General features: G+C 45.0%; 1 protein-coding gene across 1 annotated transcript in view; it reads left to right on the top strand.

Annotated features, from left to right (window-relative positions):
- The window catches only part of LOC140736709 (interferon-induced protein 44-like), a 46675-nt gene that overhangs the window by 12743 nt on the left and 17814 nt on the right, over positions 1-16118 (top strand). The window contains exons 4-5 of the mRNA XM_073062562.1: positions 6650-6833; positions 9856-10002. Coding sequence (XP_072918663.1) covers positions 6650-6833; positions 9856-10002 — 331 coding nt within the window. The remainder of the gene's footprint in view (positions 1-6649; positions 6834-9855; positions 10003-16118) is intronic.

Below are 16118 nucleotides of genomic sequence, written 5' to 3'. Positions count from 1 at the left end.
GGATGGGGGAAGGGAGAGGGAGGGAATTACCGGAAGTTGGAGAATTCGATGTTCATACCAAGAGGCTGGAGACTACCCAGACGGTATATGAGGTGTTGCTCCTCCAACCTGAGTTTGGCCTCATCATGGCAGTAGAGGAGGCCATGTATGGACATGTCCGAATGGGAATGTGAAGCAGAGTTGAAGTGGGTGGCAACCAGGAGATCCTGTCTGTTGTTGCGGATGAAGTGGAGGTGCTCGACGAAGTGGTCCCCCAATCTGCATCGGGTCTCGCTGATGTAGAGGAGGTCACACCAGGAGCACCGGATGCAATAGATTACCCCAACAGACTCACAAGTGAAGTGTTGCCTCGCCTGGAAGGACTGTTTGGGGCCCTGAATGGTGATAAGAGAGGAGGTGTAGGGACAGATGTACAGGGATAAGTACCAGGTGGGAGATCTGTGGGGGGGGGGGGGTCGTGTGGACCAGGCAGTCACGGAGGGAACAATCCCTGCCAAAAGCAGAGAGGGATAGAGAGGGAAACAGTCTGTTCCCAGGATGAGGCTTTCCGTTCCAGGACATCATAAATGTCTTCTTTCTTTAAGAATCGTGGTTTCCCTTCTGTCATCATCAATGATGCCCTCACCTACATCTCCTCCATTTCCTGCACTTCAGTCCTCACCCCATCCTCCCGTCACCACAACAGGGACTGTGTTCCCCTTGCCCTCACCTACCACCCCACCAGCCTCCGGATCCAGCATATTATCCTCGGCAACTTCGCCACCTTCAACAGGACCCCACCACTAAGCACATCTTTCCCTCTCTACCTCTCTCTGCTTTTCGCAGGGATCGTTCCCTCCGTGACTGAGCTAAGCTAAGCTCACCTTTCCATAATAAGCTGTAGGTCATCAAGCCGCAGCTCTAGATCCCTAACATGGTCTCTCAGGAGCTGTATCTCGGTGCACCAGGTGCAGGTGTGGCCATCTGGAAAACTCAAAGATTCCCAGGATTCCCACATCTGATACCCAGAGCAAAGTAATAACCCTACAGATATGCTTTCTAATCCTCAAAAAATGCAAGGAGAAATGAAGTCCACTTGTCCGCTTGCCCACTTACCTCACCAAAGCCCGCTTTTGCCGAAGCCCGAATGAGCCAATGCCCTATCACTCTAACTCAGACCACTCTGATCATGACTGCTCACTAGGCTCTGTCTCCCTTTTATGCCGGAACCTTTCCTGCTCTCCAACACAGGATTGGTGCGCCGGTTATGGCTGAGTTTCCGCAAAGCTCTCCCTTCGCGCCCGGACCTGTGCGCTGCCTGTGTAGGCGGCTTCTTTTTTGTTAGTAGAGGATTGGGAAGCTTTTAAGTACTAACAGAAGGCAACTAAAATAAAAATCATTAAGAAGAAAAAGATGGAATAGGAAGTGTGGCTAGCTATTACTATTAAAAAGAATACCTAATGTTTCTTCAGATACATAAAGAGTAAGAGAGGTGAGAGTCTGGAAAATGATGCTGGAAAGGTAGTAATGGGGGACAAACTGAATACATATTTTGCATCACTTCACTGTGGAAGACATTAGCGGTACACTGGAGGTATCAAGGGGCAGAAGTGTGTGAAGTTGCCATTATTAGGGAAAGGTTCTTGAGAAAATGAAAGGTCTGAAGGTAGATAAGTTGCTTGGATGAGATGGTGTTTAGAGGGTTTTGAAAGAAGTGGCTGAAGAGATTGTGGAGGCATTAGTAATGATCTTTCAAGAATCACTAGACTTTGGTGTGGTTCCAGAGGACTGGAAAGTTGCAAATATCACTTCATTCTTCAAGAAGGGTGATAGATAGAAGAGAGGAAATTACAGGCCATTTAGTCTGACCTCAGTGGCTTTGGGGTACTTGGATACACATGGTTAAATAGTCCATAGTCAGCATGGTTTCCTTAAGGGAAAATCTTGCCTGAAAAATCTGTTGGAATTCTTTGAAGAATTAACAAGCAGGATAGACAAAGGAGAATTATTTGACGTGTACTTGGATTTTCAGAAGGTCTCTGACAAGGTGTCACACATGAGGCTGCTTAACAAACTACAGTGAGCCCGTGGTATTACAGGAAAGATTCTAGCATGGTTAAAGCAGTGGCTGATTTGTTGTTGTTCCTTTCTGCACCTTGTGTCACATCGGGCAGCAACCTTGCCATTTCTTGTGCATCTTTGTCTTTTTTATGAGGCAGAATTGCTAGGTCGTTGCTCAGCCAGCACGGATGGAAAGTGTGCAAGAAGCTAGCCAGATTTGAACCCTGGACCATTCGCCTTGAAGCCCAGTGTGGATGTCACTACACCACCAGTTGGCTAGTGGCTGATTGGTAGGAAGCAAAAAGTGGGAATAATGGGATCCTTTTCTGGTTGGCTGACAGTGTTTAGTGGTGTTCCAAAGGGCCTGTGTGGGACCACTTCTTTTTCGTTATGTCAATGACTTGGGTGATGGAATTGATTGCTTTGTGTCCAAGTTTGTGGATGATATGAAGATAGATAGAGGGCATATTGTTTTGAATAAGTAGAGAGACAATGGACTAAACAAATTAAGAGAATAGGCAAAGAAGAGGCAGATGGAATACAGTGCCAAGAAGTATATAGTCATGTACTTGGGTAGAAGAAATGGAAGGGTCAACTATCTTCTAAATGGAGGGAATATTCAAAAACAATCTGAGCTGCCAAGGGACTTGGGAGTTCTTGTGCAGGATTCCTTAAAGGTTAATTTGCAGGTTGAGTCAGCGGTGAGAAAGGCAAATGCGATGTTAGCATTCATTTGAAGAGGACTGGAGTATAAAATCAAGAGCGTAATGTTGAGGCTTTATAAAGCACTGGTAAGGCCTCACTTGGAGTACTGTGAGCAGTTTTGTGCTCCTTTTTCTAATAGAGAATGTGCTGACATGGGAGATGGTTCAAAGGACATTCACAAGAATTATTCTACAATTGAAAGACTTGTCAAATGAGCAGCGTTTGATGGCTCTGGCAATGTACTCACTGGAATTCAGAAGAATGAGGAGTGATCTCATTGAGACTTATCAAATGTTGAAAGGCTTAGAAAGAGTGGATGTGGAGTGGATGCTTCCTATGATGTTGTGGTCTAGGACCACAGGACACAGCCTTGGAATGGAGGGGTGTCCTTTTAGAATGTAGATGAGGAGGAATTTCTTCAGCCAGAGACTGGTGAATCTGGAATTTGTTGCCAGAGGCAGCTATGGATGTCATGTCATTTGGTGTGTTTGAGGCAGAGGCTGATAGATTCTTGATTAGTCAGCAAATGAAGGGATATGAGGAGAAGGCAGGAGGTTGGGGCTGAGAGGAAAAATTGGATCAGTCATGATGAAATGACGGAATAGTCTCGATGGGCTAAGTGGCTTAATTCTCCACCTATATGGATCTTATGGGATGTAGGCTTCACAGGTTGAACCGACATTTAATTGGTCCTCCCTACTTGCCCTTGAGAAGCTGGTGAGCTTCCCTCTTGAACAACTGCAGTCCTTGAGGTGTGGGTACATCCACAGTGGCATTAGGGAGGGGGTTCCAGGAGTGACAGTGCAGCAATGGCAATATATTTCCAGGTCTGGATGGTTTGTCCCTTTAAGGTGACTCCTAGGTAGTGGTGTTCCCCTGTTTTTTCAATTCTTGTCATCTAGCTGGCAGAGGTGGTGGGTTTGGAGGGTGAGTTTCTGTAGTGTGTTCTGCAGATGGTATAAACTGCTGCTGCTGTGTGTCTGTGATGGACTGAGTGAATAGTTGTGGAGTGGGCTTCTTATATGGTGCTAAGCTTAGAACCATAGAAAATTACAGCACAGAAACAGGCCCTTCGGCCCTTCTTGGCTGTGCCAAACCATTTTTCTGCCTAATCCCACTGACCTGCACCTAGACCATATCCCTCCATACTCCTCTCATCCACGTACCTGTCCAAGTTTTTCTTAAATGTTAAAGGTGAGCCCGCATTTACCACTTCATCTGGCAGCTCATTCCACACTCCCACCACTCTCTGTGTGAAGAAGCCCCCTCTAATGTTCCCTTTAAACTTTTTCCTTTTCACCCTTAACCCATGTCTTTTTTCTTCTCTATCCTCAGTGCAAAAAGCCTGCTTGAATTTACTCTATCTCTATCCATCATAATTTTATATACCTCTATCAAATCTCCCGTCATTCTTCTATGCTCCAGGGAATAAAGTCCTGACCTATTCAACCTTTCTCTGTAACTCAGTCTCCCAAGTCCTGGCAACATCCTTGTAAACCTTCTCTGCACTCTTTAAACCTTATTAATATCCTTCCTGTAATTAGGTGACCAAAACTGCACACAATACTCCAAATTCGGCTTCACCAATGTCTTATACAACCTCACCATAACATTCCAACTCTTATACTCAATACTTTGATTTATAAAGGCCAATGTACCAAAAGCTCTCTTTACAACCCTATCTACTTGTGATGCCACTTTTAGGGAATTATGTATCTGTATTCCCAGATCCCTCTGTTTTACTGCACTCCTCAGTGTCCTACCATTTACCTTGTATGTTCTACCTTGGTTTGTCCTTCCGAAGTGCAATACCTCACACTTCTCTGCATTAAACTCCATCTGACATTTTTCAGCCCATTTTTCCAACTGGTCCAAATCCCCCTGCAAGCTTTGAAAATCTTCCTCACTGTCCACTACACCACCAGTCTTTGTATCATCAGCAAATTTGCTGATCCAATTTACCACATTATCATCCAGATCATTGATACAGATGACAAATAACAATGGACCCAGCACTGATCCCTGTGGCACACCACTAGTCGCAGGCCTCCACTCAGAGAAGCAATCCTCCACTACCACTCTCTGGCTTCTCCCATTGAGCCAATGTCTAATCCAATTTACTACCTCACCATGTATACCTGGCGACTGAATCTTCTTAACTAACCTCCCATGCGGGACCTTGTCGAAGGCCTTACTGAAGTCCATGTAGACAACATCCACTGCCTTCCCTTCATCCACTTTCCTAGAAACCTCCTCGAAAAACTCTATTGGATTTGTTAAAAATGACCTACCATGCACAAAGCCATGTTGACTCTCCCTAATAAGTCCCTGTCTATCCAAATACTTGTAGATCCTATCTCTTAGTACTCCTTCCAATAATTCACCTACTACTGATGTCAAACTTACTGGCCTTTAATTTCCTGGATTACTTTTAGATCCTTTTTTAAACAACAGAACAACATGAGCTATCCTCCAATCCTCTGGCACCTCATCTGTGGATATCGACATTTTAAATATATCTGCCAGGGCCCTTGCAATTTCAACACTAGTCTCCTTCAAGGTTCGAGGGTATACCCTGTCAGGTCCTGGGGATTTATCTACTCTGATTTGCCTCAAGACAGCAAGCACCACCTCTTCTTCAATCTCTATAGGTTCCATGACCTCCTTACTTGTTTGCCTTATGTCCATAGACTCCATTCCAGTTTCCTTAGTAAATACAGATGCAAAAAACCCATGTAAGATCTCCCCCATTTCTTTTGGTTCCATACATAGCCCATCACTCTGATCTTCAAGAGGACCAATTTTATCCCTTACTATCCTTTTGCTCTTAATATACCTGTAGAAGCTCTTAGGATTATCCTTCACCTTGACTGCCAAAGCAACCTCATGTCTTTCAGCCCAGCTGATTTCTTTCTTAAGTATTTTCTTGCACTTTTTATACTCCTCAAGCACCTTATTTGCCCCTTGTTGCCTATACCTATCATATATCTCTCTTCTTCATCAGATTTCCAATATCCCTCGAAAACCAAGTTCTTTATTCTTATTTACTTTTCCTTTAATCTTGACAGGAACATACAAACTCTGCACTCTCAAAATTTCTCCTTTGAAGGTCTCCCATTTACCAATCACATCCTTGCCAAAGAACAACCTGTCCCAATCCATGCTTTTTAGATCCCTTCTCATTTCTTCAAATTTGGCCTTTTTCCAGTTTAGAACCTCAACCCGAGGACCAGATCTGTCTTTATCCATGATCAAGTTGAAACCAATGGCGTTATGATCACTGGACCCAAAGTGTTCCTCTACACACACTTCCATCACCTGTCCTAACTCGTTTCCTAATAGGAGATCTTGAATGTTGTGGAAGCTACACTTGGCCAGGCAGGTGGAGAGTGTTCCATCACACTCCTGACCTGAGGTGTTGAACAGGCTTTGGGAAGTTACTCGCTGTAAGTTCCTAGCCTCTGACCTGTTCCGGCTTGCTCTTGTAGTCACAGTGCCAATGACTACCCCAGCTCAATCGTCCAGCGTATTGCAACACACAAAATGCTGGAGTACCTAAGGGGGTCAGGAGGGAAATTGGTCATTAATATTTTGGCTGGACACCCTTTAGCAGGACTGGAAAGAAAGCGGTGAGAAGTCAGTATATACAGGTGAGGGGAAGAGGCAGAGTAAGAGCTGGTGGGTGATAGGGAGGGGCAGTGAGGAGTGGTGTAATTTATTGCATTCCGATGCTTCCAGTGTGGCCTCTGCTACATCACTGGGACCCAACGCAGACTACATCAAGTGGCCACACAATGTCTTTCATAACAGCCAGGATCATTTGGCGCCCAACTATTTTAACTCCATGTCTCATTCCCACACCTATATGCCTGAAATTGACTGATATAAATGTGCTTGTCAACAGGAGAAAAAATGAACTAATTGACATTATCAAGACATACAAGCCATTCCTAAACTCAAGCACTCGGCCAACAATTTTACTCATTGGACCACTAGGAGCAGGAAAATCCAGTTTCATCAGCTCTGTGGACTCGGTTTTCCATGATTATGTGACCAATCGGGCTTTCGCTGGAAATACCACCACCAAAGTAAGAATACAAATGTACTTCAGAACCAGAAACGCAATCAGGTTTAATAACATTAAGTTTATTTGTTGCGAAATTTGTTGTCTTTGCGGCAACAGTGGTATGTAGTATATAATAAAGAAAAAACAGTGAATTACTCTGTGTGTGTGTGTGTGTGTGTGTGTGTGTGTGTGTGTGTGTGTGTGTGTGTGTGTGTGTGTGTGTGTGTGTGTGTGTGTGTGTACACACATATATATGTATAATATTAGTTTAATTAAGTAAATTGGAAAATTAGAAATAAAGTACAAAAATACTGAGCTAGTGTTCATGTGTTCGGAAATCGGATGGCAGAAGGGAAGAAGCTGTTCCTGAATCACTGAGTGTGTCCCTTTAAGCTTCTGTACCTCCTTCCTGATGGTAGCAATGAGAAGAGGGCATGCCCTGGGTGAGGAGGGTCCTGAATGATGGATGCTGCCTTTTTAAGGCATTGCTCCTTGAAGATGAGCTGGATACTACAAAAGCTAGTGCCCATGATGGAGCTACCTAGGTTTACACATTCAGCATCTTCTTTTGATCGTGTACAGTATTCCATCAATACCAAACAGTGATGCAGTCAGCCAGAATGCTCACTGTGGTACATCTGTAGAAACTTGTGAGTGTCTTTGGTGACATACCAAATCTCCTCAAACTTCTAATGAAACGTTGTTGCTGTTGTGCCTTCTTTGTAGCTGCATTGATACATTGGGCCTAGGATAGATCTTCGAGAGATTGACACCCATGAACTTGAAATTGCTCACTCTTTCCTTTGATGATCCCTTGATGAGGACTGCTGTGTGTTCCCTTGTCTTACCTTTTCTGAAATCCACAATCAGTTGTTTGATATAATTGACATTGAGTGCAAGGTTGTTGATGCGACACCACTCGTCTAGCTGATATATCTTGCTTCTGTACGCCTCTTCATCACCATCTTATGCTCTATTATGGTCTTAAGCAATACAAATGCTCTCTGGCCTCCCACATCATGCCCTTCTGACATCCTGACAGATCAATGGCCATCGACAGGCTTTGAATCATAGAAAAGTACAGCACACAGACCCGCCCTAGACCGTGCCAAAATCATTTAAACTGCCGACTCTCATTAATCTGCTGGACCATAGCCCAACATACCCCTACCATCCATGTACCTAGTCAAACTTCACATAAATTTTGATATTGAGGTCACATGCACGACTTGTGCTGGCAGCACTCATTCCACACTTCCACGACTCTCTGAGTGAAGGAATTTCCCCTCATGTTCCACTTCAACTTCTCACCTTTCACCCTTAACCCATGACCTCTAGTTGTAGTCACAGTCAATCTCAATGGAAAACATTTGCTTGCATTTACCTTATCTGTACGACTCATGATTTTGTAAACTTCTATCAAATCTTCTCTCAGTCTTCAATGTTCTAAGGATTAAAGTCCTAACCTATTCAATCCTTCCTTATAACTCAAGATTTCCAGACTTTACAATATAGTTGAACATTTTTGCTGTACTCTTTCAATTTTACTTACACGTTTCCTGTAGGTAGGTGACCAGAACTGCGTACAATACTCCAAATTAGTTCTCACCAATGTCTTGTATAACTTCAACATAACATCCCATCTGATGTGCCAAATACTTTGATTTGTGAAGGCCAATGTGCCTAAAGCTTTCTTTACAATGCTACCTACCTGTGATGCCAGTTTCAATGAATTATGTACCTGTATTCCCAGATGCTTTTGTTCTATCACACTCCTCAGTGCCCAACCATTCACTGTGTAAGACCTACCCTGGTTGGTCCTACCAAAGCACAAGACCTTGCACTTATCTGCATTAAATTCCACCTGCTATTTTTCAGCACATTTTTCCAGCTAATCCTGATCCTTCAAGCCATGATAGTCTTCTTTGCTGTCCAGTACACCCAAATCCTGGTGTCATCTGAAAATTTGCTGATCCAGTTAACCACGTTATCACCCAGGTCATTGATATAGATGATAAACAACAATGGACCCAGCACTGATCCCTGTGGCACTCCACTAGTCACAGGCCTCCAGTCAGAGAGGCAACCATCTGCTACCACTCTCTGGCTTCTCCCACAAACTCATTGTCTAATCCAATTTTCTACCTCATCTTGAATGCTGAGCTACTGAACCTTCTTGACTAACCTCCCATGTGGGACTTTGTCAAATGCCTTGCTAAAGTCCATGTAGACAATATCCATTGCCTTGCTTCCATGTACTTTTTTGGTAACTTACTCAAAAGTCTATAAAATTTGTTAGACATGCCCTACCATGTGGAAGCCATGTTGAATATCCAATTGTACAGAATACCTTCCAATAACTTTCCCACAACTGATGTCAGACTCACCAGCTTATAATTTCCTGGTTTATGTTTAGAGCCTTTCTTAAACAGTGGAACAACACTGGCTATCCTCCAATCCTCTGGTATCTCTCCTGTCACTAAGGATAATTTAATATGTGCTAGGGCCCCTGCAATTTCTGCTCATGCCTCCCACTGAGTCTGAGGGAACACCTTGTCAGGCCCTGGGGATTTATCCACCCCGATTTGCCCAAGGACAGCGAACTCCTCCTCCTCTCTAATCTTCATAGATGAAGTTGGTGCTGCTTTGCCTCACTTCTATAGACTCTGTCTGTCTCCTGAGTAAGTACAGATGCAAAATATTTATTAGATAATCCCTTGTATAGGAGAATTTCCTGAACATTTGAGGAATCTGCAGCACGATCTTAGCTAGAGGTAAAGACTGTTTACGAATCTTGATAGAGAAATTGCCTTCCAACTTCTCCAGGGATGATTCCCACCACCCTCCTGCTGTCGGGTTGACCTGTGAATTCTGTATTCAGTACCAGTAGGCAGTGTTAAACCATGGGGCAAGTGGGCTGTTGGAAAGTACAACTGTTGAAACTTCAGTCCATCCGTACTCCCATTCTAGAAGTTGGCAGGTTTCTCCAATACGTCTTTAAATGACGTCAGAGTTGACAATGCAACCTTGTGTTTCAATTACAGTTTTCAAAGTACTCCTTCCAGGCAGGAAAAGCGACAGCAAGCCTAATCCTCTGTGATACATTGGGCCTTGCAAAAGTTGGAGAATTTGGGATTTCCGATGAAGAGATTATCAACATTCTTAATGGATTAATTCCCAACCAACATCAGGTATCGATGACTCTCTGACTCTAATAATAAATTCAATAGTAGATACAGAAGGGAAGCATGGTATGGCATAGAGCTGAGAAGAGTACAGCACAACAACAGGCCATTCAACAGTGTCACATCGAACCAGCTAAAAAGCAAATTGAAAACACCCAAGCACTATACCTTCCTACCTAATTCCATGTCCATTTCCCTCTATCTTCCTTACATCCATGTCTGTCCAAACATTTCTTAGAAGCCCCCAATGTATTTGCCTCTACCACCATACCAGGCAGCGCATTCCAGCCATCCATGACTCACTGAGTAAAACCAAACATACCCCTCACATCCCCCTTGAACCCACCCCTTCTCACCTTCACTGCATGCTGTCTGGTAAAGACTGGCTCTGAATCCTGCCAGGGGAATAGCCTTCAAAGTGCTCCAGCAGTGATTCCTGCTGTCAGAGTAACCTGTGATTTGTGTATTCAGTACCAGCAATCATTGTTAAACCATAGGGCAAGTGGGCTGTTGGGTTCTGTGTTGTTCTACCAAGCATTGTGGGAATTCTGTGTTGGCACCGGAACATGACGACATGTATGGCAAAGATGATATTGCAGTTCGAAATATTGCTAGAACAAGTCCTAAAGTGACAATAGTGGAAAAGGTAGAATTAAGGATTTGAGAACTTGACGACACCATTGGGAAGAAGATGTAAACAGGTAATTATGTCAGCAGTGGGGGTCCTGGGTCTGAATATCTTGGCTTTCAAGCTCATGCATCTTATCCTGGAAGGTAGAATAGAGAAAAGGGAATGGCTAGGGTGGCAGACATCTGCGACAACACTGTTCGCTTTCCTGATGCTAATTGTTGCATTACATGACAAGATCCCAGAAAAGAACTTGAAATCCTACAGGAAATGAAGTCTCCTATCCTAGAACATAGAATAGTACAGCACATTACAGGCCCTTCAGCCCTCAATGTTGTGCCGACCCTCGAACCCTGCCTCCCATATAAACCCCCACCTTAAATTCCTGCATGTACCTGTCTAGTAGTCTCTTGCACTAACTTCACTAGTGTATCTGCCTCCACCACTGACTCAGGCAGTGCATTCCACGCACCAACCACTCTCTGAGTAAAAGAAAACTTACTCTAATATCCCCCTTGAACTTCCCTCCCCTTACCTTAAAGCCTTGTCCTCTTGTACTGAGCAGTGGTGCCCTGGGGAAGAGGTGCTGGCTATCCACTCTTTCTATTCCTCTTAATATCTTGTACACCTCTATCATGTCTCCTCTCATCCTCCTTCTCTCCAAAACGTAAAGCCCTAGCTCCCTTAAACTCTGATCATAGTCCATACTCTCTAAACCAAGCAGCATCCTGATAAATCACCTCTGTACCCTTACCAATGCTTCCACATCCTTCCTATAGTGAGGTGACCAGAATTGGACACAGTACTCCAAGTGTGGCCTAACCAGAGTTTTATAGAGCTGCATCTTTACATCGCAATTCTTAAACTCTATCCCTTGACTTCTGAAAGCTAACACCCCATAAGCTTTCTTAACTATCCTATCTACCTGTGAGGCAACTTTCAGAGATCTGTGGACATGTACCCCCAGATCCCTCTGCTCCTCCACACTACCAAGTATCCTGCCATTTACTTTGTACTCTGCCTTGGAGTTTGTCCTTCCAAAGTGTACCACCTCACACTTCTCCAGGTTGAACTCCCATCTGCCACTTCTCAGCCCACTTCTGCATCCTATCAATGTCTCTCTGCAATCTTTGACAATCCTCTACACTATCTACAACACCACCAACCTTTGTGTCATCTGCAAACTTGGGTGCAAACCCACCCTTCTACCCCAACATCCGGGTCATTAATAAAAATCACGAAAAGTAGAGGTCCCAGAACAGATCCTTGTGGGACACCAGTAGTCATAACCCTCCAATCTGAATGTACTCCCTCCACCATGACCCTCTGCCTTCTGCAGGCAAGCCAATTCTGAATCCACCTGACCAAACTTCCCTGGATCCCATGCCTTCTGACTTTCTGAATAAGCCTACCATGTGGAACCTTGTCAAATGCCTTACTAAAATCCATGTAGTTCACATCCACTGCACTGCCCTCATCTATATGCCTGGTCACCTCCTCAAAGAACTCTATCAGGCTTGTTAGACACGATCTGCCCTTCACAAAGCCATGCTGACTGTCCCTGATCAGACCATGATTCTCTAAATGCCCATAGATCCTATCTCTAAGAATCTTTTCCAACAGCTTTCCCACCACAGATGTAAGGCTCACTGGTCTATAATTACCCGGACTATCCCTACTACCTTTTTTGAACAAGGGGACAATATTCACCTCCCTCCATTCTTCCGGTACCATTCCCATGGACAACGAGGACATAAAGATCCTAGCCAGAGGCTCAGCAATTTCTTCCCTCGCCTTGTGGAGCAGCCTGGGGAATATTCCGTCAGGCCCCAAGGACTTATCCGTCCTAATGTATTTTAAAAACTCCAACACCTCCTCTCCTTTAAGTACAATATGCTCCAGAACATCAACCTCACTCATATTGTCCTCATTGTCATCAAGTTCCCTCTCATTGGTGAATACCGAAGAGAAGTATTCATTGAGGACCTCGCTCACTTCCACAGCCTCCAGGCACATCTTCACACTTTTATCTCTAATCGGTCCTACCTTCACTCCTGTCATCCTTTTGTTCTTCACATAATTGAAGAATGCCTTGGGGTTTTCCTTTACCCTACTCGTCAAGGCCTTCTCATGCCCCCTCCTTGCTCTTCTCAGCCCCTTCTTAAGCTCCTTTCTTGCTACCCTATATTCCTCAATAGACCCATCTGATTCATGCTTCCTAAACCTCATGTATGCTGCCTTCTTCCACCTGACTAGGTTTTCCACCTCACTTGTCACCCATGGTTCCTTCACCCTACCATTCTTTATCTTCCTCACTGGGACAAATTTATCCTTAACATCCTGCAAGAGATCCTTAAACAGCTACCACATGTCCATAGTACATTTCCCTGCAAAAACATCATCCCAATTCACAACCGCAAGTTCTAGCCTAATAGCCTCATAATTTGCCCTTCCCCAATTAAAAATTTTCCTGTCCTTTTTAATTCTATCCTTTTCCATGATAATGCTAAAGGCCAGGGAGCGGCGGTCACTGTCCCCCAGATGCTCACCCACTGACAGATCTGTGACCTGACCAAGTTCGTTACCTAATACTAGATCTAGTATGGCATTCGCCCTAGTCGGCCTGTCAACATACTGTGACAGGAATCCGTCCTGGACACACTTAACAAACTCTGCCCCATCCAAACCCTTGGAACTAATCAGGTGCCAATCAATATTAGGGAAGTTAAAGTCACCCATGATAACAACTCTGTTATTTTTGCACCTTTCCAAAATCTGCCTCCCAATCTGCTCCTCAGTATCTCTGCTGCTACCAGGGGGCCTATAGAATACCCCCAATAGAGTAACTGCTCCCTTCCTGTTCCTGACTTCCACCCATACTGACTCAAAAGAGGATCCTGCTACATTACCCACCCTTTCTGCAGCTGTAATAGTATCCCTGACCAGTAGTGCCACCCCTCCTCCCCTTTCCCCCCCTCTCTATCCCTTTTAAAGCACTGAAATCCAGGAATATTAAGAATCCATTCCTGCCCTGGTGCCAGCCAAGTCTCTGTAAAGGCCACTACATCATAATTCCATGTATGTATCCAAGCTCTCAGTTCATCACCTTTGTTCCTGATGCTTCTTGCATTGAAGTACACACAGTTTAGCCCTTCTACCTTACTACCTTTACACCCTTTATTATGCTTCTCTTTCCTCAAAGCCTCTCTATATGTTAGATCTGGCTTTACTCCATGCACTTCTTTCACTGCTCTATCGCTCCAGGTACCATCCCCCTTGCAAATTAGTTGAAACCCTCCCGAACCTACCTGTGAGGATATTGCTCCCCCTCGAGTTCAGGTGCAACCCATCCAATCTGTACAGGTCTCACCTTCCCCAGAACAGATTCCAATGATCCAAAAATGTAAAACCCTGCCCCCTGCACCAAATACTTAGCCCCAAGTTAAAATGGTATGATCTTCCTATTTCTGCCCTTACTAGCGCGTGGCATGAGTAGCCACACATTCAACTGCCATCTCCTCCAATTCTTACCATCATTATCACGTAGCACTGGCAGCAATCCTGAGAATGCCACCCTTGAGGTCCTGTTCTCAGCCTTCTGCCTAGTTCCCGAAACTCACACTTCAGGACCTCATCCCTCTTCCTGCCTATGTCGCTGATCCCAACATGTATCACGACTTCTGGTTGCTTTCTCTCTCGTGCCAGGATGTCTTGCACCTCGTCAGAGACATCCTGGACCCTGGCAACAAACCATGTGGGTGTCCTTCTCACGTCCACAAAATCTCCTGTCTGCTCCCCTGACTATTGAGTCTCCAATGACGACAGCTCTCCTCTTCTCCGTTGCACCCTTCTGCACCACAGGGTCAGACTCAGTGCCAGAGGTCCTGCTACCATGGCTCACATCTGGTCGGTCGTCCCCGCCAACAGTATCCAGGATGGTAAACTTATTATTCAGGGGAATGGCTACAGGGGTGCTCTGCACTACCTGTCTACTCTCCTTCACTTTTCCCCCTCTGACTGTCGCCCAACGACCTGCTTCCGGCAGCCTAGGTGTGACTAGCTCCCTGTAGCTCTCATCTATGACTGCCTCATTCTCCCTTATGAGTCGAAGGTCATCCAGCTGCTGCTCCAGATTCCTCACGCGGTCTTCCAGATCACCCAGCCGCATGCACCTCTGGCAGATGTGACTCTGCAGGAGAGGGGAGTTCCCCCAAGACTGCCACATCTCACAGGAGAGGCACATCACCGTCTCAGGAGGCATTGTAAAGACTAACTGGGAACAAACTTGTCCTCTGCCTCTTCTCGTCGAAGCCTCTGGAGTCAAAGCCTCAAAGCTCCACTCCTTCACTGGCCCACTCACTCACTGGCCGCTATCCTTCTCATCCAGGGCTACGTGTGACTTCAGATTCAGATTCATATTTATTTCTCATGTGTACAGCAAAACTTGCAGTGAAATGCATCATTTGTGTTAACAGCCAACACAACCTCGAGGATGTGCTGGGGGTAGCTCACAAGTGTTGCCATAACAACACAGAACCCAGAAACGTGGAACACAGCAGGCAACAGAACAACAACAAGATTCACCAAAGGTCAATTTGCCGGTGGAAGGCAAATATGATGTTAACATTCATTTCACGAGGACTAGAATATGAAAGCAAGGATGTGATGTTGATGCTTCATAAAGCATTGGTGAGACCTCACATGGATAATAATGAGCAGTTTTGGGCCCCTTAGAAAAGATGTGCTGAAACTGGAGAGGGTTCAAAGGAGTTCCACAAAAATGATTCCAGGATTGATCAGGTTGTTATATGAAGAGTGTTTGATGGCTCTGGACCTGTGTTAACTAGTGGGGTGACCTAATTGAAACCTATCAAACAGTGAAAGACCTTGATAGAGTGGATGTGGAGAGGATGAAACCTAGGACCAGACGGCACAGCCTTGGAACGGCGGGACATACATTTTCAACTGAGAGGAGGAGGAATTTCTTCAGCCAGAGTGGTGAATCTGTGGATTCGTTGCCACAGGCAGCTGTGAAGGCCAAGTCAATGGGTATATTTAAGACAGAGGTTGATAGATTTTTGATTGGTCAGGGTATGAAGGAATGTGGGGGCAGGAGATTGGGGCTAAGGGGAAAAATGGATCAGCCATGATGAAATAGCGGAGCAGACCCGATGGTCCCAATGGTCTAATTCTACTCCTATATCTTATATTCAATGGTCTTAAGAAAGCTATCTCCTTTCCTCCTTCCCATATCCCTCCAAACTACTGACACAAACAGGCCCCCAGGCCTCCAGTCTCTACGTGCCAGCCATCGGGGTACAACTTGGACTACTGATCAGATTATTTTATTCTTGCCATATGATCTCGCCTCCGCCTGTTCTCACTGAAGCCTGTTGAGCTGAAGCCTCACCACTCTGACTCAGACCACCCCCATGATGACTCTGCTCTGCCAGGTGGTACCTCTCTTTTATGGAGACTGGGGTTTTCAACCTCC

The sequence above is a fragment of the Hemitrygon akajei genome, chromosome 12 (genome assembly GCF_048418815.1).
Source record: "Hemitrygon akajei chromosome 12, sHemAka1.3, whole genome shotgun sequence".
NCBI lineage: Eukaryota > Metazoa > Chordata > Chondrichthyes > Myliobatiformes > Dasyatidae > Hemitrygon > Hemitrygon akajei.
Note: the sequence above shows the minus strand (reverse complement) of the source record. Positions and strands in the feature narration are given on the sequence as shown.